At 43.7% G+C, this 23844-nt stretch overlaps 1 protein-coding gene across 1 annotated transcript in view; it reads left to right on the top strand.

The window, feature by feature from the left end:
* Positions 1-505: 505 nt before the first annotated feature.
* The window catches only part of Sash1 (SAM and SH3 domain containing 1), a 224609-nt gene continuing 201270 nt past the window's right edge, over positions 506-23844 (top strand). The window contains exon 1 of the mRNA XM_029482360.1: positions 506-594. Coding sequence (XP_029338220.1) covers positions 574-594 — 21 coding nt within the window. The 5' untranslated portion in view covers positions 506-573. The remainder of the gene's footprint in view (positions 595-23844) is intronic.

Below are 23844 nucleotides of genomic sequence, written 5' to 3'. Positions count from 1 at the left end.
AATGGATTTCTAGATGTTTCTCTGTGGAACTCTTGGACTAGCCCCCTCCCCCTTCCTTTTCATGAGCCAAGAAAAGACAACCAGAACAATTCAATTTCAGTTTTTGGAAAAACTAAACACAAGTGAGCCAAACGGTATAAAGCGTCCTGGAGGCCCAGGAGGGAGGGGCGTTTCGATCCCTGATGTTCGCTCCTGATGCATCTGAAAGTCTGGTTAAGCGCTCTGAAATATATGTGCAAGCTTGTTTCTAAGGCATGTTTGCAGCCTTCGCTTTACAGGCTGAGAACCTAATAAGCCAGGCTTGCTTTCCTGTCACAGTGTCATACATTAAGTGTTTGGAAGGAGCCCCCGCGAGGCCTCAGGAAGCAGATGCCGCCTCTGGACTTATCATCCTCCGGGCCATTTGTTTTAAAGTTCATAAGCTCAAGGGCTACATGAGTGTCCCACATCTGCCCTGAATTGAAAACAGCTTCCCACTAAGAGCCTTACATCAGAGCTGTGGATGCGTGAGTCAGAGAGGAAGTCCAGTATCATTTGAACGTATGGCTCGCTAAGCCACGAGCAGCTCTCTCCATGGAGGACCAAGACTTCGGGGTACGTAGGCTGTGGATTTTCAAGTTCTAAGATATTTGTTTTATTGTTCTGGTTGGTGTCCTTCTCACTGTGAGACATGAGAGGACAGTGGGGCGGGGGAGCGTTCTGTGAGGAAAAAACTGAGCAAACTTGCAAGGAGTCAGGCAGCCTCCGTCTCCAACTGTGTTGCCAGGCGTTTGCGTTCTTTTGCGACTTGATATTCATTATACACGATACATTGATTTAATTATGCAGATACTCATTTTTCTCTAGGGCTCTAAAAAAAAAAAAAAGATTTTGTAAGCCAAGAGAAGTTTTTACTGTAAAACTCCAAAGTTTTTCCACCCTCCGTTTATCTACAAAATCATTTTAAAAGATTTCCACACATGCTAAGAATGAAGGCTGGGACTCTGAACTTCATATTACAGGCCTCTGGGGACCTGGGGCCTGCAGAGTAACCATTTACTGTCTGATAATTCACTGAAATGGTGTCTTTCTCAGCTTTCTGGTTAACTGGGTATTCTCTGCAAGAACAATATTTTGAAGAGTGTGAAGTGTGTGTGTGTGTGTGTGTGTTCCATATGTATATGGTACATGTGTGTATATGCATTATGTATGGTGTGTGTGTGTGTGTCTCCAAGGAATAAAATTAAAAGGAAATAGAAAAGCACAAAGCTCTGAAAGTCAGGCTACAGGATGCACAGTTGCTGAGACTCCGTATATACCGTTTTAACACTAGTACTCTCTCCATTTGCTGTCTCTGAACAAGAGTGGGCAATATTTGGTATGGTGACCAGGTCTCGGGAAGACATGTCACTAGAAATACATGAAGTTAACAAGCCTCTGCTTGAGTGGGTTTCCACATTCCTTGGTACAGTGGAACCCCAGAAGTCAGGAATAGGGGGGACAGGTAATTAAAAGGGTCAGAGAAATGGTAGGGGAGGTACGCGGTGCTGTGGTTATGATTTGGACCAAATAACCATTCTGTTGTATGAGTCCTGCCCTGTGAGAATGTTCAGGAACCCCAAGGAAAGCTGAGAGGGGAAAGTGACCTGGCCCATTTTCCTTTTTCAACTTGGTGCAGATGTGTTCATCAAAGGCATCCCAGCGACACAAACCTCCTCTGTTCCTTATGTTTCCCTGGTCCCAAAAACAATAGGCCAGAACAACCCAGTTGGCAGGTGGTGTTCTCATCTCAGGGCCCAAAGACTGCTTGCTCTCGACTGGTTGCCTTGGCTCTTGAAAAAGGGAAGGTTTATTCGAATGCCAGAATTTGACTGGAATCTGTGTCATGGGACTATGCCCTCTTAATGCCCCAGAGACAGAGGCTTTATTTTAGAGAAGGAAGCAAACACATTGGGGTTTGTACTGGAGGGTAGAGAAGATGGATTGCTCAATGCGGACTGAAAGGAAGACTGTCAGGCATGGAACAACCATCCCTGACCTACCTAAGGCCACTAGCGAAGGTGCCTTAAAATCTAGAGGCACAGTGAATGCGGGTCAGCTCGCTGTACAGAGATGATTATGCCCACAACTTAATCTAATTTGTTTTGTGTTTTGAAGCAGGGTCTCTTATAGCCCAGGCTAGCCTCCAATTAGCTATGTGGTTGTGAATGAGCTTGAACTTCTGATAGCCGCCACCCTCTCCAGAGTGTTGGGGTTATAGGCCTGTTCTGTCACCCGCCGCCCCCAGGCAGATTATGCAGTGCTGGAGAATGAGTCTATGGGTCTGTGTATGAGGCACACACACTGTACCAACTAAACCACAATCCCAGTCCTGTGTCTTGATCTAACTAACCTAGTAAATCCTCTTGTTAAGTCTCGCAGCTGTAGAGGCATGGGAATAACACTCAGGCGATATGCTAGAGGCTTCCACAGTGCTACATAGAAAATGGCTTCTTCAACTGCCTCTTTCCTCACCAACAGAATGAGCAGGGTTTTCACTGTGGCCTGTGTCCCCTCCCCTCAAGCCTCTTTTTTTACTCACAGCCCCCTCTTGGAACATCATTTGGTGCTCTACAATTAGGGCACCAACCAGCCCTGCCGCCATGCAGGTTCACAGGCCCTTGCTCCTTGGAAGTTCTGAAAGCCACACTTGGAATTCAGAGCACATTATCACCCAGAAACAAGCCCCGAGCTCAAGCGCAGAATGCAAATTTATCCTAAAATAGAATCTTCCAGAAACTTCTGGAAAGGAACAGAAAGAACGAACATTTGACTAACAGCATTAGAAAATAAACTTTACAATGAGCTCTAGTAATAATTGTGAGAATGTTTTTAGTATTCTTGCCATTCTTGCTTAGTCTTGAACATTCTTGCTTAGTTCTTGGTCTGAACCCTAACTCTTTGTCTTGGTACTTTGCCATCCCCTACTGCCTCGAAGAGTCCCCTGGGTTGGAGTCCAAGCCAATTATTTGTGTGTACTTTTCCTCTTGTGGTTTCTTTTGTCTGGTCCATGTTCTTCCCTTTCTAAGATCTGACAACCCTTGCTCCACTCAAACATCAAAATCATGAAAACATCCATGTGATGTCCCAAGATGTCTCTACTCCCTGAACCACAGACCCCTCTGAGAAAACTTGGTACACAGCTTCAGGTGTTTTCTCTACTGATGTAAAAGTTTGAGGGCTCCATTTAAAATCAATCTCAGGGCCAGGGAGATGGCTCAGCAGGTATGGGTGTGTGCTGCCAAGCCTGAGGTTTCTGGGACCATGTGTTAAAAGGAGAGAAAAACAATTCTTACAAGTTATCTTATTATCTTCACACATGAACATGAGCATATACACACAGAAATGTAACAAAATCCATACACTATAGATAATAAATATATATACATATAAATGTAATAACGCCGTAAATTACATACACATATATATATACATAAAATAGAATATTTTAAAATCATTCCACCAGGTTTAATGGTGCATGCTTTTAATCCCAGCATTCAGGAAGCTGGAGCAAAAGTTCAAGACCAAACTGGACTGGGCAGGGAGAATTCTAGAAGAAATGTATCCCCAGAAAAGTTATAAAATCCTCTCTTTCTACATCTGCAGTCTTATGACATCTCATAAGCCCCATTTCTACTAAGATTCCCACATGACTGTGATATCTATTGTCACTTTCCTGTGCTCAAAACTGCTTAAAGATGGGGCTTTCTTCAGAGCATACTGCAATGCCTGCTGTGAAGAAAATACTTGATGCAAGAGTCCATGTACGCATAACCTGAAGGAGAGCACTCAGGATGGGAGCACGGATGGGATACTGAAGGGAAGACTCCTTCCTTAGAGACTGGTGGGAAGCTGGGGAGATGGTTGTGCAAAATTCCAAACGAGCATTTATGGCAGTCTCGTGAGTGTGCGACCGTCAGAATTTGTCCCTCTTCGGTGTACTGCTTACTCTATGTGGGCAGAAAGGGGACAGCAGAGATGCAATAAACAGGCTCCAGTTCTGGTCTTCCGCCCTGCGGCGGAGTGGCCTTGGGGTTTCCTTGCCTTCCTTTGTTTCTTTCTTTTTTTTTTTTCCTGTAAAACAGAAATGACACCTGCCTTCAAGGTGTTGTTGTAAGGATTAAGTGATAATCAGTCAGAAAGAATTGGCCAAGAGTTTGAGTCCTGTCGGGTGCAAGATGGATGTAAGTAAACAATGTACCTGAGTCTGGGCTGGCAGGCACCAACTTTGAAGCAAGAGGAACACCAGCCTCTCTGGCTTTGGATGCTTCTCCTGTGCTATTGGATCACCATGTTGATGTAACACGTCAATCATCTGGCTCTGCCTTTTATCAGCACCTCTCTTGTCACTCAAAAGAAAATGAAATGAAACCTGGAATCACCCGAGGGAGAAGTGAGGTGAGCTCAATTTTCCATACATCAGAAGCAGGCAGTCTCTCTCCCAAACAGTGTCTAGACAGGTCTCAACATTCTTTCTGAAACTGTAAAGATACTATTATATATCCATACCCCATTGTTTCCCAAATATAAACATAAAGACAATTGTGCCAGGTATGGCAGTGCCAAACTATGGCCCCAGCACTCAGGAACTTTATGAGTTCAAGACCAGCCTGGTATACCCGTCTCAAAACAAACAAACCAACAAAACAGAGGGCCTAGTTTCCACAGTATTAGAATTCAAACCCAGAGTCTCTTGCATGCCAGACAAGCATTCTGCCCTTAGGCTCCATACAACACTATTCAAAACCCAGTTTTTACTTAGACTTAAGGAAGGAAGGAAGGAAGGAAGGAAGGAAGGAAGGAAGGAAGGAAGGAGATCACTGACTGTTTTCTAGATTAGGTTTTGACAGTTTCATGTTCTAAAATAATTCTGTTATTCTTTTCTATTTCTAAATCTTAGTTTGTGTGTCTGTGTGTGTGTGTGTGTGTGTGTGTGTTGCCTACATGCATGTCTGTGCAACATTTGCATGCTAAATAACCACAGAGTCCAGAAGAGGGCATTAGATCCCTGTAACTGGAGTTACATCCTGTTGTGAGATGCAGTGTGCTTTGAATAGAACCTGGGTTCTCTGGAAGAAGAGTCAGTGCTCATAACCACTGGACCATCCATCTCTCCAACTCCAAGTTCCAGTATTCCTATGCTTAATTCTGACCTCCAATTTCTCTTCAAATTGCTCTGAACCCTTGATCTCATTGTCTTCTATCAAAAATAGGCATTTTATCAGAGTCAGCACATTCAACCAAAACCAAAGTCTGACCCAATGCTGTTAGACAGGTATTGTGTAGGCCCTCTTTTTTCCATCTGTCTCAAGTTAATATTTTAATTTATATTTTACTGAATTTATAGAGTTAATAATTTAATATTATAAGTACTTCTACGTAAAGCCTTCCAAGGCTATCTGATTCTCTGGCTGTTTCTCCCATCCCTATGTTAAGTCATTAGCGTGACGCTCAGATGATTTGGGTGGGGTTTAGGTGAATAGGTGGGTTAGAATGTGTGAAACATTCCCAAAAAGGGTAGTGTGACTCTGAAACATCCATAGAGGAGCTCTCTTTTATGTCTGACTTCAAAGAATGTGAAATCACATCCTATATCAATCAGGAGAACACACACACACACACACACACACACACACACACACCAGAGAATAAGAGAAGCCCCAGTAGCCTCCGTGTATGCTAGTGAAGAAGAGGCTCTGTTAACTGTTGATGGACTTGCCCAACCCTTCCTTTGCATTGTCTTCTTTCCCAGCTTCACAGAAGAACCAACCTAAAGCCCATTGGTGGGAACTCAGTGCCCTCCAGAGTGTGTGTGCAGCAGTTCAAGTGTCCTAGAAATAAATATTAAATTAAATTTTAATTTAATTGAAATTCTCAGTCAAAAGGCTTTCCATACGCTGAATAAAAAGAGCTGATCTGTCCAAAAGTAGGTCAGATAGAAAAAAAGGCACTTTTGAGTGTTTGAAAGAATCCTGATCTTTAAAAGAATAAGTTTCCACAAATTCAACAGATACCTATCATAAATATCAAATCTAGTTAGTTGTGCCTAAACAAGAACCATTTTGTTTGGTTCATCTCATCATTAAACTGCCCCAAAACACAAGAAAGCATAAGACATTAAAATGAAATCTAGTTGTCAACCAGACTTGAATTTTGAGTAACTCTTCCATTGGGCAAAGGGATATTTAAGAAACTAAACTGAAGCCAACTGGCTACCTAGGAGTCGGGGGACATTTGTGAGAATAAAAAGAGATTCCATGAATATAAAAATCTCCATATCTGGTGCATAAAATGTACTGGACACTCACTATTTTGTTAGATAACTGCTGGGTTATTCTGGCCTACCTTAGGCCAGCTCCTTGACTGTCTCATTAGAGCCTGTTACCCTGAGCTATGGCACAGCTGAGAATGGGTGGTTGTTGTGGATAATTCTCAGACTGCACGTAGGTAGCACACCTAGAAAGTAAAGGCTCCTGGGAAACAAAGCCCAAGGATTATAGAACGTGTTTCCTAGCCTCCTACCAAAGGACTTGCTCTGAGCATTCAGTGAGGTGACACCCCTCACCTCCCTCCATTCGTGATTAAAAAAAAAAAAGAATCAATTTAGTCAGCCAATAAGGCAAGCGTTGTTCTCATGCTTGGGAGATGGTGATGGGAGAACTGCATACGGTCTCTGCCTTGGTGGACCTGTCATTCTCCCGTGAAGCACTTGGCATGCACAAAAGACTGTTGCCTAACATCCATCTCTTCTTTAGGACTGACAGCGAAGTGCCCCAGAAAGAGTAATCAGGTTAGATGTGAGATGACCAGTTTGAATCCAGCCTTTGAACACCTTGCCTGCTGTTCATTTCTTGAAAATCAGAATGTCCTAGGAGGAGTTTATAAACTGGAGTCCTCTCCATAAAAACGAGTGTGATGCCCACCTTGAAAAGGTTCCTTGAACCTCAAAGGAGGCATACTGACTACAAAACACACTCTAGCAACTAGAGCACAATAGTCACTCCATTGATTGCATTGCTTTATTTATGTTGTTTGAATGGCAAGCCTTTGTTACATTAAAGAAAAACTAGTTTAGAGGCCCATCAAAGAAGAAAAACATCTAGAAATTAAAAAAAAAGAATAAGGAGGTTTTCTCTAAACACACTCTACAATGGAGGTGTGCTTTCAGTGACTTTGAGGTAGTACATTGACTGGCCTGAAGTGTGTTAGCAAAATAAGTAGCGCAGAAGTGACTTTGCACTATCAGCGACGTCTTGAGCACACGATCATGCTGCGAGGGGCAGAAGTGGGTTACAGAACGAAGAATACCAACAAAATTGGGGAATGTAAAAACGGCTTGAGGGACACAGTGGCAACTAATTAGGTGAGTCTGAAAAACTCCTAAGGAGAACCTTACAAGTCTCAGAGGAGGAGGTAGAGTTGGGGTGCAGGGAAGGGGGCCAGAGCATGTGAGAGGGCTGAAATTGGGGTAGGGGTGTGAAGCTTTGGAAGTCTGTGGTGGAAGCAATTAGAATCCCAGGTGCAGCTCCAGTTACCATCCCAGCCCTGTCTGAGTAGCCAAGAAGCTGAGCCACCTGCTCCTATCACCGCAGAAAAGCTGGGGAGGGTGAACCCCAAAACTGTCCTGTTTCCTGAAACTAGCTACAAAATTAGTGAAACTCTATCTTCTGAACTCAGCTTCCAAAAAGTGATGTTAGGCAGGATTCATTTTTAGTTTTTAGTTTAGTTTTTTGGTTTGGGGGTGTCTTTTTTGTGCTTTGGGGGGTTTTTGTTTGTTTGTTTGTTTGTTTGTTTGTTTTAGTAAAGGATTCCAGCCAAGACAGATGCTCCGTCCAGCCCTTCCAACACCAACCCGGCATGGCTTGTGCCCCTGACCTTTCCTCTCTATTCTGTGTTCCCTATTGCTTATCGAGGGTGCTTTTTCTCTCCGTGCAGGCCATGTCTCTTAAGTGTGTTTGGGGGCTCATTGTTCTTGACATAATCCAAGGAATCGCATACACCACGCCAGTTGTGTCACCAGCCCTAGGATGAGTACGGAATCCAAATTCAAAGATGGTATCCAATATGGTCTTGTCTAATTTGCCTGATTTTGTTTTGGGGGTTTCCTTGGGTTGTTTGTGTGTTTGTTTCTTAGATACTATTGTATTCCTGGGATCAGAGACAGGTAGCTTTTGTTTTCTTTGAAGGAGTCAGTAGGTCCGACTAGTTACTGCGTCAAGAAGGCAGCCAACCCTCAGGCAGCCAAGGAGGAAGCAAGTACTCAGACAGTTTTTACCCAACCTGGCCTTCCCTGCCCACCAGCAACCCAGGAGATGAAAGGCTTCCTCTTTGTTGCAAGGGGTATTATTGTTATATTATCATTATCATTATTATTATTAAATTAACTGCCAGCATCTAACAAAGAAACAAAAAACAAAACGAACAAAAAACCCACACATCACTGTGAAATTTCAAAAAAGAGGAAAAAGGAGTTTCTAAAAACAGTGAGGAAGGAAGGAATGGAGGGAATGGAGGAAGAGGGAGGAAGGGAGGAAGGGAGACAGACAGAGAGAGAGAGAAAGAGAGAGAGAGAATGACACACAGCAACATGAATCCAAACAGCAGTCCCTTCCATCAGGAAGATGAGACACCAGGAAGCAGTGACCTCAGGATTATAAGGACAGGTGATGTCTGAGACCTTTCCTCAGTAGACCAACAACATTAATCTCCTCCTGGAAGTTTCTGGAAGACCCTGTCCAATAAGATTATGAGAGAAGACTAGGGATGTGGCTCAGTGGTAGAGCCTTTGTCCCCACATCTGAGGCTCTAAACTCCATCCCAGCACTTCAAACCCAACAGCAAGCAAATTAGAAGGAAAGTCCTCAGGGAAGCGTGAGGTGTGCTTCCTCAGAAGTGTGGCTCAGTGTGCGACATGCTTGCCTTGCTTGTGTGCAGGCCTAAACTGGATCTCTAGCACTCATGGGGAAAAAAACCAGTCGGAACAGTGACAGTGTGTGGGTGTAATCCCAGCACTGAGGAGCCAGAGACAGGAAGTGCCTGGGGCTCACTGGCCAGCCAGTCCAATCTGTGGACTCCCAGTTAAAGGGTTTAATGTGAAATCCTGTCCAAAAGAAAAAAATGGAGAAGCAAGACACTGATGAAAGAAATTGAAGGAGATACAGATGAAGAAAAGAATATCCAAAAATAAATGAAGGAAAGTGGAGAGCAATTGAGGGGGGCATCACACACACACACACACACACACAAATTTCTAAATACAAAAGGAAACTCCAAGAAATAAAACAGTATAAAATCTGTTTATAGCATATACTAAGGTAAAGCCCTTAATAGGAACAGATCCTAAAGTTATAAAAATATACAAATATAAACCTGATAGCCATAAAGGCACACTGCTCTCACCTGCCTTTAAAGCAGCGGCTCTCAGTGTCCCTAATGCTTAATACAGTTCCTCATATTGTGGTGACCCCAACCATAAAATTATTTCATATCTGTAATTCTGCTTCATATCTGTAATTGTGATACTGTTATCAATTGTAATATGCAGGATATCTGATATGTGGACCTCCAAAGGGTTCAGGACTCACAGGTTGAGAACCTCTTGTCCTGAGGCTGGCTTGACTAAGGAGTGTGTCACACTGAGTCAGTCCCCTGCTGTCCTCACAGAAAACAACACTATCTGAGCATAGCAAGAAGAGAAATGAGCAGCTAGCTGGTCCCACCCAGAACATCACGTGGCTCTGTTTTGAATCTCCCTTGAGAGTGACTGAATTCCTCAGAATCTCACTACAGTCTAAAGCTGTCCCAGGCCCCTTCCCTCCCAGAAGTCCTCAGACCTTAACTGAGCCTAGACATCTTTACCAATAGACAGTGTGCCGTTCAAGTCCCGCCTGCAGCTTCTGCCTGTCAACGGTATTGACGTAATACAGTGAGAACAGAAGAAGGAAAATGACGGGGAGAGCAAGATGGATGATTAACTATCACTTGTAAGCTGGGCCCAGTGCAGCAGACCTGCAGTCCTTGTGACTTGACAGACAGGCTGGGCTTGCCTAGATTATGGAGGGAGCCCAAAACCAACCTGGACCACTTAGTAAGACCCTGCCTGTAAAGGTCAAAAGAACTTTGGGGACACACCTAAGCAGCAGGGAGCTTGCCTGGCGTGCATGTGGTGAGGCTCCAAGTTCCAATCTGCAGTACTGAGAAGAAATAAACAGCTTACAGTTTAGGAATCCGATGCATAGGAATGTTCAGTTCTATCTTATAGAATGAATTATGGGCTGGTTGTTCTCTGAGACAGGGTTTCTCTTTGTGTAGCCCTGGCTGTCCTGGAACTCAATCCATAGAGCAGGCTAACTTCACAGAGATCAATCCACCTGCCTCTGTCTCAAGTGCCGGAATTAAAGGCATGTGCCACCACCACCTGGTCATTGCCTGGTTCTTGAACCAAAACTAAAGGCAATTATTTTTCAGGTCAGTAGATAATACCTATATGTTCCCCATAGGGAGACAAAGAAATAGCAAAAATAAGCTCATGCTTTAAAAATGAGAAAATGCCAGAATAAAAAATAAACAAAAAGCAACTGAAAGAGTTAAGAATGGTTGTCAGAGGAGGGGTAGACAGATGTGTGGTACAGGAGGGGATGAACCACTGGGCGCTGTCTCACTTGATGTGGGGAGAAGTTTATGAGGCGCTTTGACCACCATCCTGATAAGATCACATATTTGCATAGTGAAGTGTGTTCAGTGAAATTTAAGATAAGACCCCTACGTGGCTTGATGGATAGCAATCAGGAAGCTGAGACAGGTGGATATCTGTGAATTCAAGGCCACATAGGGGGTTCAAAGACAGCCAGAGCTGTATAAAGAGACCCTATCCAATGTGGTATCTCTTCTCCAAAGTCCAGCTCAAGCCTGGCCTTTTGTCCTAGGCTCACTTGTCCCTGTTACAACCTCAGGTTCTGAGCCTCTTTCTCTGCTAAAGAAGACTAAGGGGAGGGACCCTTCAAAGACCCGTATCCCAAGGATGCCTGGAGAGATTCCCCACTGCCTCCCAGTCCTCTCCAGCAAGATTGCCACTTGCTTGCCACCAAGCTTGCTGGCCTCCTTGTCCTGAGACATCATGGGTCCTTAGAGTAGTTACTTACCTTTTGAATGGCTGAGTGGACAGAGGTAACTGGAGGTCAAGGCCATCTTCCTCACGCCACACTCCCATTCCCATCCCCAGCCCCCACAGCAGCTGTGATACTCACCCTGAAGCCACCTGGGTTCTGAGACAGCTGCCACGGACTCCTGCCACATGCCTGCCTTCCACAGAGCTCTAGCTGGGCAGGAGGTGGGCGGAGTGGCAGGGTGGTGAGTGTGCATGTGTGTGTTTGTGTGCACGTGTCTGCATGAACACTCACACACACATGGTCACAAGGGAAACCTGTGGTCATCACATTGCACCAGTATACACAGATGAGCAAGAACACTGCCTGCTTAGAGCATGTGTGTCTATTCAGATTTCACACTGAGCCAATGAGGTGCTTCCCCATTGATGGGGAAGTACAGGAAACAGAAAATAGTTGGAGCGGTGTCATCTGTATCAGGAAATATCCACAGTAAAAATGCATACAAGAGACCAGGAACTTCCAAATGCCCGCCCATAACTCTACAGCTTAGCAGCAAAGTGCACCAGCTGCTTGGGTGGAGAGGCAGAGGCCACCCTGCTCAACAATAAAAGGAAAACCTACCTGGGGTGTTTTAATGACAAGAACCAATAGCCAAGCTGTTTTTTAATCATCTTTCCAGTTCGTAAAAGAGTTACATGCTCACATGTATAAAGATGGAAACTTTCAGGGGCTGGGTGCTTAGCTCACCATAGCCTACGCAGCATGACCAAGGCCCTGACTTTGGTCTTTGATCCCCAACCTTGCAAAACAAACAAAAACTTGGACACAAGAAAAAGCTGTAATTACAAACCCAGGGATACTTCCTACTTGCTGTATTTTCTTCTGCTCCTTTTTTTTTTTCCTTCAGTCTTTTCCAGGACTTTGAAGTCTTGTTTTATGCATAATTTAATATTCTGATTTTCTATTTAAAATTTTATCAAATGCTCCTTGTACCACTAAGACCGCTTTGTAAGCATCTTTTTTGAAGTCTGTGTAATAGAAGTAACATAATTTTCCCTAGTCCTTCTTCTTTGTTGTATCTTTAAAAGTTATTTCCAATTTGAAAAATTGCAAATAACGCTACCGATGAACTTCCAGGTCCTCAATTCAGATTATTTTCTCCAGTGCAGTCCCTGAAGTAGAGCCTCTCACACAACTGGCATGAACATTTTTAAGGCTAAGTAAACCTTTTTTTTCCAAGATGGGTTGTTGTAAAGTTTATTTAATATTTAATACTAGACTGTTTAGATTAGATGAGTAAATGGCCAAGTTCATGGCCAGAACACAACTTAGCAAAGACACCACATGCACAGGGAGAGCCGCTGTGGGCCTCCCAGAGCTCACCTCCCTCCACTCGAAAGGAAGCAAGTCATCTAAACTGTTCTCAGAGGGGGGTGTTGTTATTCTAAGGACTAGAATTTGAACATCCAGCCTTGTTCTTAGATGATAGGAGTTCTGGGGTGTAGCCCATTGGGAATGTTCTTGCCTACCATTTGCAAGCCCTGGGTTCTTTCCTCAGACCTGACAAAACAGAGAGATTCTCACCCAGCACTGAGTGTGACCTCTGGGTATTACACACACACACACACACACAAGCCACTCATTCTCCAGAGTCATATCAAGAGAACTCTACAAGGCTTTTCAAGAAACACATTTATATCACCCATGCTATTTATCCAAAATCTATGAGAGGTTATATCTTTTTATCCTTCCCATAAATTTCCACACATTTCAAGGAGATCTATATGCAATGTCCGTGTGGGGTTTCATCGATGATGGTTCCATATATATGGTCCATGCATAGAGTTTCATTGATAGTTCCAATAAAAGATTTTGACCCTAGCTTTATTTTCATTTTTAAAGCATGTATGTATGTATGTGCATGTGGTATTCCTATGTACAAGTACACTTTCACATGTGTGTGATACATGTAGGTATACACACCTGTGCAGGTACAGATGTATGTGCATATGTATGCAGGTACAAGTTCAGACAGTAGAGGTTGCCACTGGGTGTCTGCTCTTGTCTCCACCTTAACATAGAGGCCAGAGCTCAGTGATTTAGTCAGACTGGGTAGCCAGCTTGCTCTCCACATCCTGACACTGGGACTACAAATGGGCCACTGTACCCACCAAACTTCTATGTGGGTGCTGGAGATCCGAAGTATGGTGCTCACCCTTACAGGATGAACTCTTTACAGGTTGAGCCATCCGCTCAGCCCCGACTTTACTTTTAGGTGAAAATGAAATGTTCTAAGCATGTCAGGCTAGCAATCCTGGCCCGGCTTGTACTGTGCTCAACCACGTGATCAAAGCAGCTCTACCAATTCTCGGTACAGCCTTCAAAAAATGAGGGTGGCCAGACGTCTGGACTTGAGATCTGGTGACCTGTAACAAGCAGGTGTCCCAGATTCTCCCTGAATTACTATAACCTCAAGTTGCCTGTGTGTGTTAGAGATTGAATAGGTCCTGTTTGTTAGAGTTGAAATTTGGCTTCGAGAGGAACTTTTGCACTACCTAGGCATAGACAGTGCTCGTGAACTTTCTTATATCATAAATCAAGACTGAATCCTTCCTAAAGGATCGATCCTTGAACTAAAGGGTGTGCCTAGTTGATAAGTGTGCTTGCTTAGCAAGCAATAAAGATCCCCAGCACCACATGGTATTATATACCTACAATACCAGCACCCTAGAGGTGTAGGCAGGACAATCAGAAGTTCAATGTAATCCTCTTTATGTAGCAATTTGAAGCCAGTATGGGATACATAAGTCCCTGTTTGGGCATCAGTGGTGACGGCATTGGCAGCAATGGTGGTGGTGGTGGTGGTGGTGGTGGTGGTAGTCATCGTCACCGTCGTCATCATTGTTGTCGTCATCATTGTGGTTGTAATGAATATATCATTCCTCTAAAATGTTTCTCCGCATCATGGGATTAAAGACCTCTTTGTCTCTGCTTCATGCCCCCCTCTTTTAAAATCCTATATTAGTACATAAAACTGCTGTAGAAAATCCATGGTCTGAATGACTTATTTCACAGGAATTTATTTTCCCCGTCCCAGAGGCTGCAAGTCTAAGATGACATATCAACAGGATTGGTTATTTCTGGAGCCTTTCCTTTTGGCTTGGAGGAGGCCATTTTCTTCCTGTATGCTCATGTGTCATTCCCTACATGTGACCATGTCCTAATGTCATGTTATAAAGTCACCATTCCCATTGACTTGAAATCCACTATGATGACCTCATTTGGACACAAGCACCCATTCTAAAACCCTCTCTCCACATCAACATATAAATCTAGAAGGGTGCCCAATTCAGTCCATAGCAAAGCCCCAAGCTAACCAGGGATCTATAATCCCGTGAGGTACAAAGACTTGAACAGCAGACACAGAACTTCAGCTCAGGTACTATGTCACCCAGTCCTCCACATGCCTCTGCCTATTACCTGGCTGCTTTGTGTGTGTGTGTGTGTGTGTGTGTGTGTGTGTGTGTGTGTGTGTGTGTGTTGGCCCAAGAGCCTGCCTACAAAGTCCAAAGAGTCACATCTGAGGTGAGATGAGAACAGAAGTTTGGCTTTTGTCCCAGCTCTCTGACAGTATCAGGATGAGACAGAGGGTCCTGGTCATGCTCCAGTTCCCTGAGGATACCTATGTAATACCTAAAGTAACCTCAAGGAGCCTTCATAGTGGCTTCTGGGGAACCAGGGAGGCAATGAAGGGTGCCAGTGTGATCCAGGTCCAGGTTTACCTTCCCTCCACTACAGAGGATGGGATAGGCTGCTGTCTCCTTAAAATCTTGGAAAATAAAGGACTTTGGTTACAAATCTTGAGTCTAGAGGCATGTCAGTATCAGGCCTTCTCCTATGATGGTTGTAACGGTGTTGGGGACCCCCAGACTTTCCCCTCTAAGTGTGAAGATGTTAGTGTCTCTGCCCCCTCAGCCACAACTTTCCTTGGAGAATCCCAAAAACATTCATCAGAAGTGAAGAATAGCTATTTCTTTTCACATGTGTATGTGTGTATATGCATGTATATGTGTGTATATGCATGCATATGTGTGTGTGCATGTATATGAGTATATGTATGTACAGGCACTCTTGAGTCTACATGAGCTACAGTTCTCGTGTGAAGGTCAGAGTCTGGTCTTACCTTTCACCTTGTGAGATCAGGATATCGAATTGAAGACTTAGCAACAAGTACCTGTTGTAGTAGATATTTAATCTTAGTCAGTGTTTCTCCTCTCTCTTTGATCACTCAGTTCCCAGATAAAAAACACAAACCTTTATATTATAATAAGCCTTCATCAGCACTAGAGCTGGACAGGTATCTATCCTTTCAACTATTAGAATCTACTTCCCCACTAATAACCCCATTATAACTTGTCATGTTCCATCTGGGCTGCTCTTCACTCCAATTGGCCAGCCCTCATGGCCATGTTTTCATGACTCACCTACTCCATGGCATCTTCCTCTCTCCATTCTCTCTCTTCCCCTGTGGTCCTCCTCAGACCCCAAGCCCAGGAACCCAAACCCTGCCTATCTCTCTTCTGCCCAACTATAGGCTGCAGGCATCTTTATTCGCCAGTCGGGGAAGAAAGTTACATAGCATTGCTTGGGTCTGCTTGCAGTTTCTCTTTTGTCCTTGTCTTGTGTGTGGGGGGGCGGGAGGGGGTCAGTATTTAACATTACAATACATAACAAAAGACCAAACCTCAACAAGTGCCACTGAGCCATCCTGCCAATCCTGAATCTTGCCATTCAAGAATTCTCAACTTAATTCTGGAGGGAGCATATGCCGCTGCTGTCTATATTTATGATGATTTAATCTCAGGTTTGTTTGCCAAGCCAACGTTTACTGCATTTCCTGCTTTGTGTGCACACATGCATGTAATTAGTGTGTGTGTGTGTGTGTGTGTGTGTGTTTCCTCTGTTGTTTGTAACACCTCCCAATTGGGAATCATTTGTACATTTAGTTAATGAGCATTTAACACATTCTCTTTGATGAAGCTGTTAAGTCTGCGTTCCACACAGGCATCCCACCAGACATCTCCCCCTTGGAAGAGCCGTTTGTATTTACCTATTCTTAACTGCTCAGTGATGGTTTCTTATTTGTTGGCCCAGTAGGGAACTAACCTTTAGTCTTCTTGAGTTTTGTAAGAAAATGCCTACATCTGTATTCCAAGCAGCTCCACTCTGCTGGCAGGCTTTCATTTTCACCAAACAAAATGAACGGCAGGCAGAACAAACATTTCAGAGTCACCTTAACTGGCCCTGCCAGTGTCAGCCACATACAATCCAGAACTGTGGGCTTTTGCAAGAACAAATAGCAAATCTAACACCTGCGGGCTCCACCGTCAGCAAGGTTTCCTGGATTTAATTATGGCTTGATCTCTAGAAAGGGAATGTGTGTCAAGTACGCTTTTCAATCACTTAGAGAAGGCAGAGTAGGCAAAAGAGTGGCCCGAGGATTTGCCCATAACATGAGCCCTGCTCCCTCCCTTACCACTAGCACATCCGGGAAACATAGACTGTTCCAAAACAAAGACTTAACCAGAAGCAGCAGACAGGGACTCTAAAAGATCAGGTACTTAAAACTGAACATAATTGAAAATCTACAAGGAAGAAGAAGGAAAAGCTCCGGCCAAATATTCATCTTTACACAAAACAGAAAGCCATCTCTCGGCTTAAAAACACCTTCTTACTTCATAAATCTGTGGGTGTGCACATACAGGGGCAGGCATGTGGGTTCCAGTGTATGAAGGACAAAGGATACCTTTTTGAAATTAGTTCTCAATTTATACCTTGTTTGAGCCTGAGTCTCTACAGCTGTGCATCCTTCTCCAGGCTAGCTGGCCCATGAGCTCTTGGCCAACACTCCTGGCTCTACCCTTTCATCTTGGCACAGGAATGCTGTGCTGGGAGACACCACATGCAGTTTTTTAAGTAGGCTCCAGGGATTGAACTCATGTCATCAGGTTTATGTGGCCTGTTGTTTGACCCACTAAGTCATCTCCCTGACCTCTGACCCCCAGAACCACTGTATTCATACTTGTCTGCTATATACCCATGGTCATTTTTCTCTGGAGTTCAAGAATATTTTAATTCTGCAGGTTTCTACTTCTCAGTAAACTGGATTTCAGTCTTCAAGCCAATATACAGACATACATGGAATGCACATTCCTGAACAAGTGTACCTGAATGCACATACACACACACACACACACACACACACACACACACACCCCAAACTTTTGGTCTACTTTAAGGCCAGAAAAATGGGTCTTGGTAGCAGTTAGATTAACAGTGAACATAGCGCATTGACAAAATCGTCTGTAGCCAAATATGGTTACCAATCAAGACAAGGCACATAGAGTTTACCTTCTGATCTTTAGACTGCTAGGTAGTCAGTCAGTCAAAAGAAACTGCTGAGTCTCATGGAAGCACAATTTAAGGGCATCCCTGCCCACCTCACCCCCTCCCAACCCGCACAAGGACAATGAAAAAAGAAGACAATGGGCAGTGTCAAGTTCGAGGGAGCATTCCTAGCCAAGTCACCTAGCACATTGTGAGTGCATAATGAGAAATGGAAGGAACCTGCCACTGTTGGCTCAAGGTGGAGCAAGAATGACTCACCCTATGCAAATGTTGTAGGCTGGTTTCCCTTGCTGAAGACTTGATTGACCCAAATCTCCCTGATGACAGATTACGTCACTGTCTCCAGAGCTGCCTCTCACTTCATTTTCTGTCATCACTGTCCTTTTCTATGGCTTTGGGATAGAGTAGTAAGAGGGCAGACTCATCCCTTGTCTGTCTCCAGGCCTCAAGTGCATCTGTCTGAAGGAGGTTCTATGGGGAGCCTCAGATCTTCATGGTCGCCAGTGGTGGCCTTTGTCATGGGAAAATCAGCTTCTTGATAAGACCAGTCAGCTTCAGAGATCTAGCTCTAGATTGCTGGCACTAGCAAGGCTCTTGGATTTGGAAAACATGTGAAAAATAGAAACTAAGGCCAAGAGCAATGAGCTTTCCATTGTATGTGTACACATACATGTAAGTTACACATGTCTACCTGAGAAGACATCTGCTAGGAATCAGTTCCTTTCTCGCCCCACCCTGCCCCCAAGTCTGGATCCCTGACATCAAACTTAGATCTTTAGCCTTGATGGCAAATGTCCTCATCTACTGAGCTAGCTCGCTGGCCCAAGGGCAATGAGCTATATACAAGGACTCCATGGTTCGGTTCCGACACTGGGATGCTGCTTGTTAATATATGACTGCCATGACTGCAGTAAAGAGTCTTACGTGTTCATGAAGCCATGACTATTTTTATCTGAGAGCACAGCCAACACCTCTTAGATGTTAATCTTTGGTTCCATTGTACATGATACCTCAAAGTTAAGCACTAGGATTTCTGATACATTGTACCATGATTATTACGGGAATATAAACAGCCACATTCTATTGAATGCAAGTCCTTCTCCATGAGACAGAAGCCATCCCCAACACTGATGAGGCCAAGAACCTGAGCTGTATAGGCCAGGGACACTAGGGACAAGGACTTACTACTATGACTCTGTCAAAGAGACATGGAATAAAAATCACTCCTAAAGATACACTGCTATGCCCATAGACCAATGCTCAGCCCATGTTAGAGAAACTTCTTCTTTTTTTTGTTTTTTTTTTGTTTGTTTGTTTTTTTCGAGATAGGGTTTCTCTGTGTAGCGCTGGCTGAGCTGGAACTCACTCTGTAGACCAGGCTGGCCTCGAACTCAGAAATCTGCCTGCCTCTGTCTCCCAAGTGCTGGGATTAAAGGCGTGTGCCACCACCACCTGGCAAGAAGCTTCTTCTTACAGATGGAAACTAAACACACACACACACACACACACACACACACGAACAATGTGCAGAGACAAGAGAAAGCCTTTGGAGCACTCAGTCCTAAATGGAACGTCTATATCGCAGCCCTGACCTCAAGGCTCAGGGAATCTATCTATGTGAAAGAGGAAGTGGAAAGACTGTAAATGTCAGAGGTGGTAGGAGAGGACCACAAGGAAACAGGGTTTTCCAGACACAGTAAGACAGGTAGATGCACAGAGACTGTGATAGACATGGACCTGCCCAAGCTAAAGCCAGACAAAATATCAGCAGAGCGGGGCACAAGTGGGCATGGAGTCCCATCCCTAGTGAAGGAGCTGTTGGCATTAGATTGCTGCAGTGAGCAGAAAGGTTCGTTTCTTCAGTGGAGCTACAACTGGTATATCCACCACACTCCAGGGCAGGCTCCAGGCCTAGGAGTAGCTGACACAAACTGGACTCCACAGTGTTTTGGTTTTTGAGGGGAGGGGGAGTACTGTTTGTTTTTCTTTGTTTTTAAAGAGAGGGGATCGGAGTTTGAGTGTCAGGATGTGGGGGATGATCTGAAATGAGTTGGGGGAAAAGGATAACTCTAATCAAAATATATTGTGTAAATTTCTCAAAAATATATATTAAAAGAATAAAAAGGAAGAAGAAGAAAAGAAAAGAACTGGAGGACTGGGGAGATGGCTCAGTGGTTAAGAGCACTGACTGCTCTCCCAGAGGTCCTGAGTTAAATTCCCAGCAACCACATGGTGGCTCACAACCATCTGTAATGGGATCTGCTGCTCTCTTCTGGTGTGTCTGAAGACAGTGACAGTGTACTCATATATACATAAAATAAGTAAATAAATAAATCTCTTTTTTTTTAATGAAAGACGTAAGAGGGACTTTGTTCTTTTTCCCCCCCCCCCCCCCATCCTCGGCTGGTCCACATCATGCCATTCCTAGCACTTCCTGTCATCACTGTTCATAACTGCTCAGCTACACAGTGCAGACATGACACTAACACCTCCGTTTTTCTATAGGAAACAGGGTGATTAGGACAATTTCCTGGTGCTGCTTCTTTTTATTGCTATTTTTAGAACACTATTTGCCACATGTCGTCTACTCTTTCTCCTACTGAGGAGTGAATATCACAAAAAAAAAAAAAAAAAAAAAAAAAAAAAAAAACAAGGAGCCATCCTGTGACTCAGTGGTAAATCACTTGCCAGCATATGAGAGGCCCTGGGTTTGATTCCTAGAACTGTAATTAATTAATCAGTCAATTAATTAATTTAAAAATTTTTTAATTATATTCTCACTTTTTGGTCCTTGTATTGCAGATTCAGTGGGAAGTCTTTAGAATACCTTAAGGGGTCTGACCCATGTGGTCACATCTCAGAGCAGATAGCCCTGAGGACAAGCCTCTCAAAAATAAAAAAGCTTTCAAACTCTAATAATCAATTCTGTTAATGTTGATCCGAGGGGAGCAACACCTCCAATGTGGGAGATACCCTTACTTCTGTGACTTACCAGCCACAGCTAACACACACTCTCTCTCTCTCTCTCTCTCTCTCTCTCTCTCTCTCTCTCTCTCTCTTCTTGATTCAAATTCAAGATACTCTGAAGTCTGCTTTGCAAAATCGCAGATTACAACAGCAAAGAAATTAAAGTCTGATTTCCTTAAGAAACGTTAGGAGGAACCTTGTATAGCTGAGAGCCAGGCTTCTCCTGTGGTCTTCTACCTGTAATTCTCATTAATTGGAATAATGATACCATTCAGCAGTGATTGTTCAGACTCCTGACAATCCTCAGAGAAGAGGAGCTATCACTGAGTTTATAAGCCTGAATTTTCATTCCATAAACTAAAAAGCCTTGAAAGAACCAGTACAACAGAATTTCCACTAAGAAGAGTCTAGGGCCATTCTCCTTGTTCAGGCTACTGAGCTAATATCAGCAAATTTGGGAAGCCAGGAGAGTTTGTTTCTGCCTTTGGTCTTCAGAATTCTTCTGTTACTTTTGTGTGTTATTTTCTTTCCTGCCTCCTTCTAAAAAAAACTATCTGTATTTTGATATTTAGACATGTCATAGTTGTAGGTATCAGTGGATTAGAGTGTAACATTTCACTATACAGCTGCAATGTGTAATATCCAGGTATTAGATGTTCGTAACTTCAACTATGTATCCTTTTCTTGTATTGGAAACATGAAAGATCCTCTCTGCTACCTTCTCTAAAATACTCAGCAATTTGTTATGAACCGTAATCATCTACTGTGCTCTGGATCTGACATCGTCACACTTAACCCTGCCTCCTTTTTCTCCTTCCTAATTAAAATCAGACATGCTAGGACATTTGAATTCTACTCTGACTACACTTTGTCTCACCTTTGCCTTTTCTTTCCTATAACACTTGTGCCCCTTTCTGCATCTAGAATTGAATTGCTTTGACCAAAGACATTTCAGTCTGTGAACGGTGGTGCACACCCATAATCCAAGCATTTGGCAGATAGAGGCAGGAAGAAGAGAAGTTCAAGGTCATTCTTGAGAATATAAGGAGTTGGGGGCCAGTCTGAGCTATATGAAGTCCTGCATTGGGGTACAGAGAGAATCAGTCACTGAATTCACCCCGGATATTCCCATTGTGAGGGCCAATAATCTCCCTTGGGTTTAAACCGATATGAATAGCTGGATAGTGTTGGATAACAACATTATCAAAGAAAACCTATGTAAATTCACACCAGTGACACTCGTTTCTGTAGGATGCTCCTCACTGACGCCTTAAGTGCCGTGCAACATAATCATCACATACATCATTAAGTCTCTTCCAGATTAATTTAACGTCTTGAGTTTTAGTCGATGACATTTATAAACACCATACACATGCACACTCTGGCTTTTCACTTCCTGCTGCATAAAAATCGACCATCTACTGATAAGACTTTTTTTTCTTCAAAGTCCATAATATCAGTAGATTTATTTGCAAGGAAATGAGGGACCAAAGATTGGTACACGAAATTATCACCCTCATTCCACAGGGCTGTATCATCCCTGACTAACTAGGACACGGTTGAAAAACAGAGATTAATAACTTGCCCATACTCGCTTCAAGCAAAATCAGTTTGAAGTAGCCTTTAAAAGGGTGAAAGATTAATGCAAAGAGGCAGGACAGTAGGGGGTGGGACAGGGGTGAGGGGCGGAGAGCATACAGCAGAACTGCCTTCTTTCAGCCTCTCTAGCCTCGGTGTTTAGATCTGTGATATGGTTCTGCCTCATGGGATTGGTAAGGGACTAAATGGAGTGTTGAAAATAGTAATTAGGGGATGGAGAGATGGCTCAGCAGTCATGAACACTGACTGCTGTTCCAAAGGTCCTGAGTTCAATTCCCAGCAAACAGATGGTGGCTCACAACCATCTGTAATGGGATCCAGTGCCCTCTTCTAGTGTGTCTGAAGACAGTGTATTTACATAAAATAAATAAATATTTTTTTAAAAAAATGAAAGAAAATACTCTTTAATAAGTACTGAGATTGTCATGTATGGACACAAGTAGGTATCTGCCTGCAGGTGGCTTTTGTGAAGGGCTTTTATGTGAAGGGCAGTCAGCCTGTTCTCCTGCCTGCCTATGTAGGTGTTTCCATGAGGATCGTGATAGTTCAAACTTATGTAAGTACTGGAAGTGCTATGTAGAGTCCCCCCAGTCTCGACTGATGAAGCCACATTGTGAGAACCATTGGTTCAGTCCAGTGAGGTAGGCTGCACATTCTCCAAGAATGCTAAATAAAGAGGAGAAATAATGAGCTGAGAACAAAGGAACGAGATAGAATTTATCCACTAAGTATCCGCCAATTCATTGAGGACCAACCCAGCAAAACCTAGGGCTGGGAATAACAGCACAGCCTTGTCCACCAGGTGCTTTGTGTCATTGTGATTGTGTTGTTGCTAGTTTCTCAGGGGACTCTGGGGGCTAAGGTAAAACAAAACAAAACAAAACAAGAGTTGGGAATTTCAGACTTGAAGAAGAGATGTTTAGAGCCAAGAAAAACTGATCTAATGTGTAAGAGAGTTTGGTTATGTTAAATTCTTTCTGAAAACAGAGCAGCTAGTATTTTTAACACCAGTTACACAGATCAGGCAGGAAGCATAAAAAACACTGGCTTGGAACAGGAGAGAACTAACTGTGGGGATGTACTTAGTGGAGTGCCTTCGGGTGCTGCGACTGGAGATTAGAAGGTGGGCAGAGCTGGCTTCTGGAATCCTCTTCTCACTCACACAGCTGGAAGACAGTTGAGTCTGGAGTCTGATTGCTTGCCTCAGGGAACTATGGGAACTATGTAACTAATCCATCCATTTTTAATTCCTAGCCAGTTCAATTTTTAAAAAGATTTTTAAACCACTGTCTCCCCCAAATTCTGTGCTCATCTGCCATCTACCACAAGCAGAGAGTGACAGAGCTACTTTGGGGGGTCCCTTTGCAGAACCCCACGCCACTTCTTTCTAGGATATGGGCTAATGGAGCCTTCCACAGAAATGTGGGGATAGGAATATTAATACAGATACTAGCAGCACTGGGCCTTGAGGCACTTACAGATGTTATGTACTGCCCTGTGGGGCTCTTCCCCTATAAAAGTCACCACTGGGAGAGGCTCTGCCCCCTGGGAGTGGTGTGAAGGACACACTGCTCAGGTATCAAGTCCCACGGGAACTCAGTCACCTAAAATGTGGTCAAAAGCAAAGCTGACTGCTGACAGCTCTGCTGTCCCAGTAAATGAGCCCTGGAGCCCAGCAACATGAACAAGTGACGTGCCAGTTACATTGTTGATAGATTCCGTACCAAGTCTTTTTTTTTTTTTT

The sequence above is a fragment of the Mus caroli genome, chromosome 10, assembly GCF_900094665.2.
Source record: "Mus caroli chromosome 10, CAROLI_EIJ_v1.1, whole genome shotgun sequence".
NCBI lineage: Eukaryota > Metazoa > Chordata > Mammalia > Rodentia > Muridae > Mus > Mus caroli.
The sequence above is the reverse complement of the archived record's forward strand: the minus strand, read 5'-3'. Positions and strand labels throughout refer to the sequence as shown.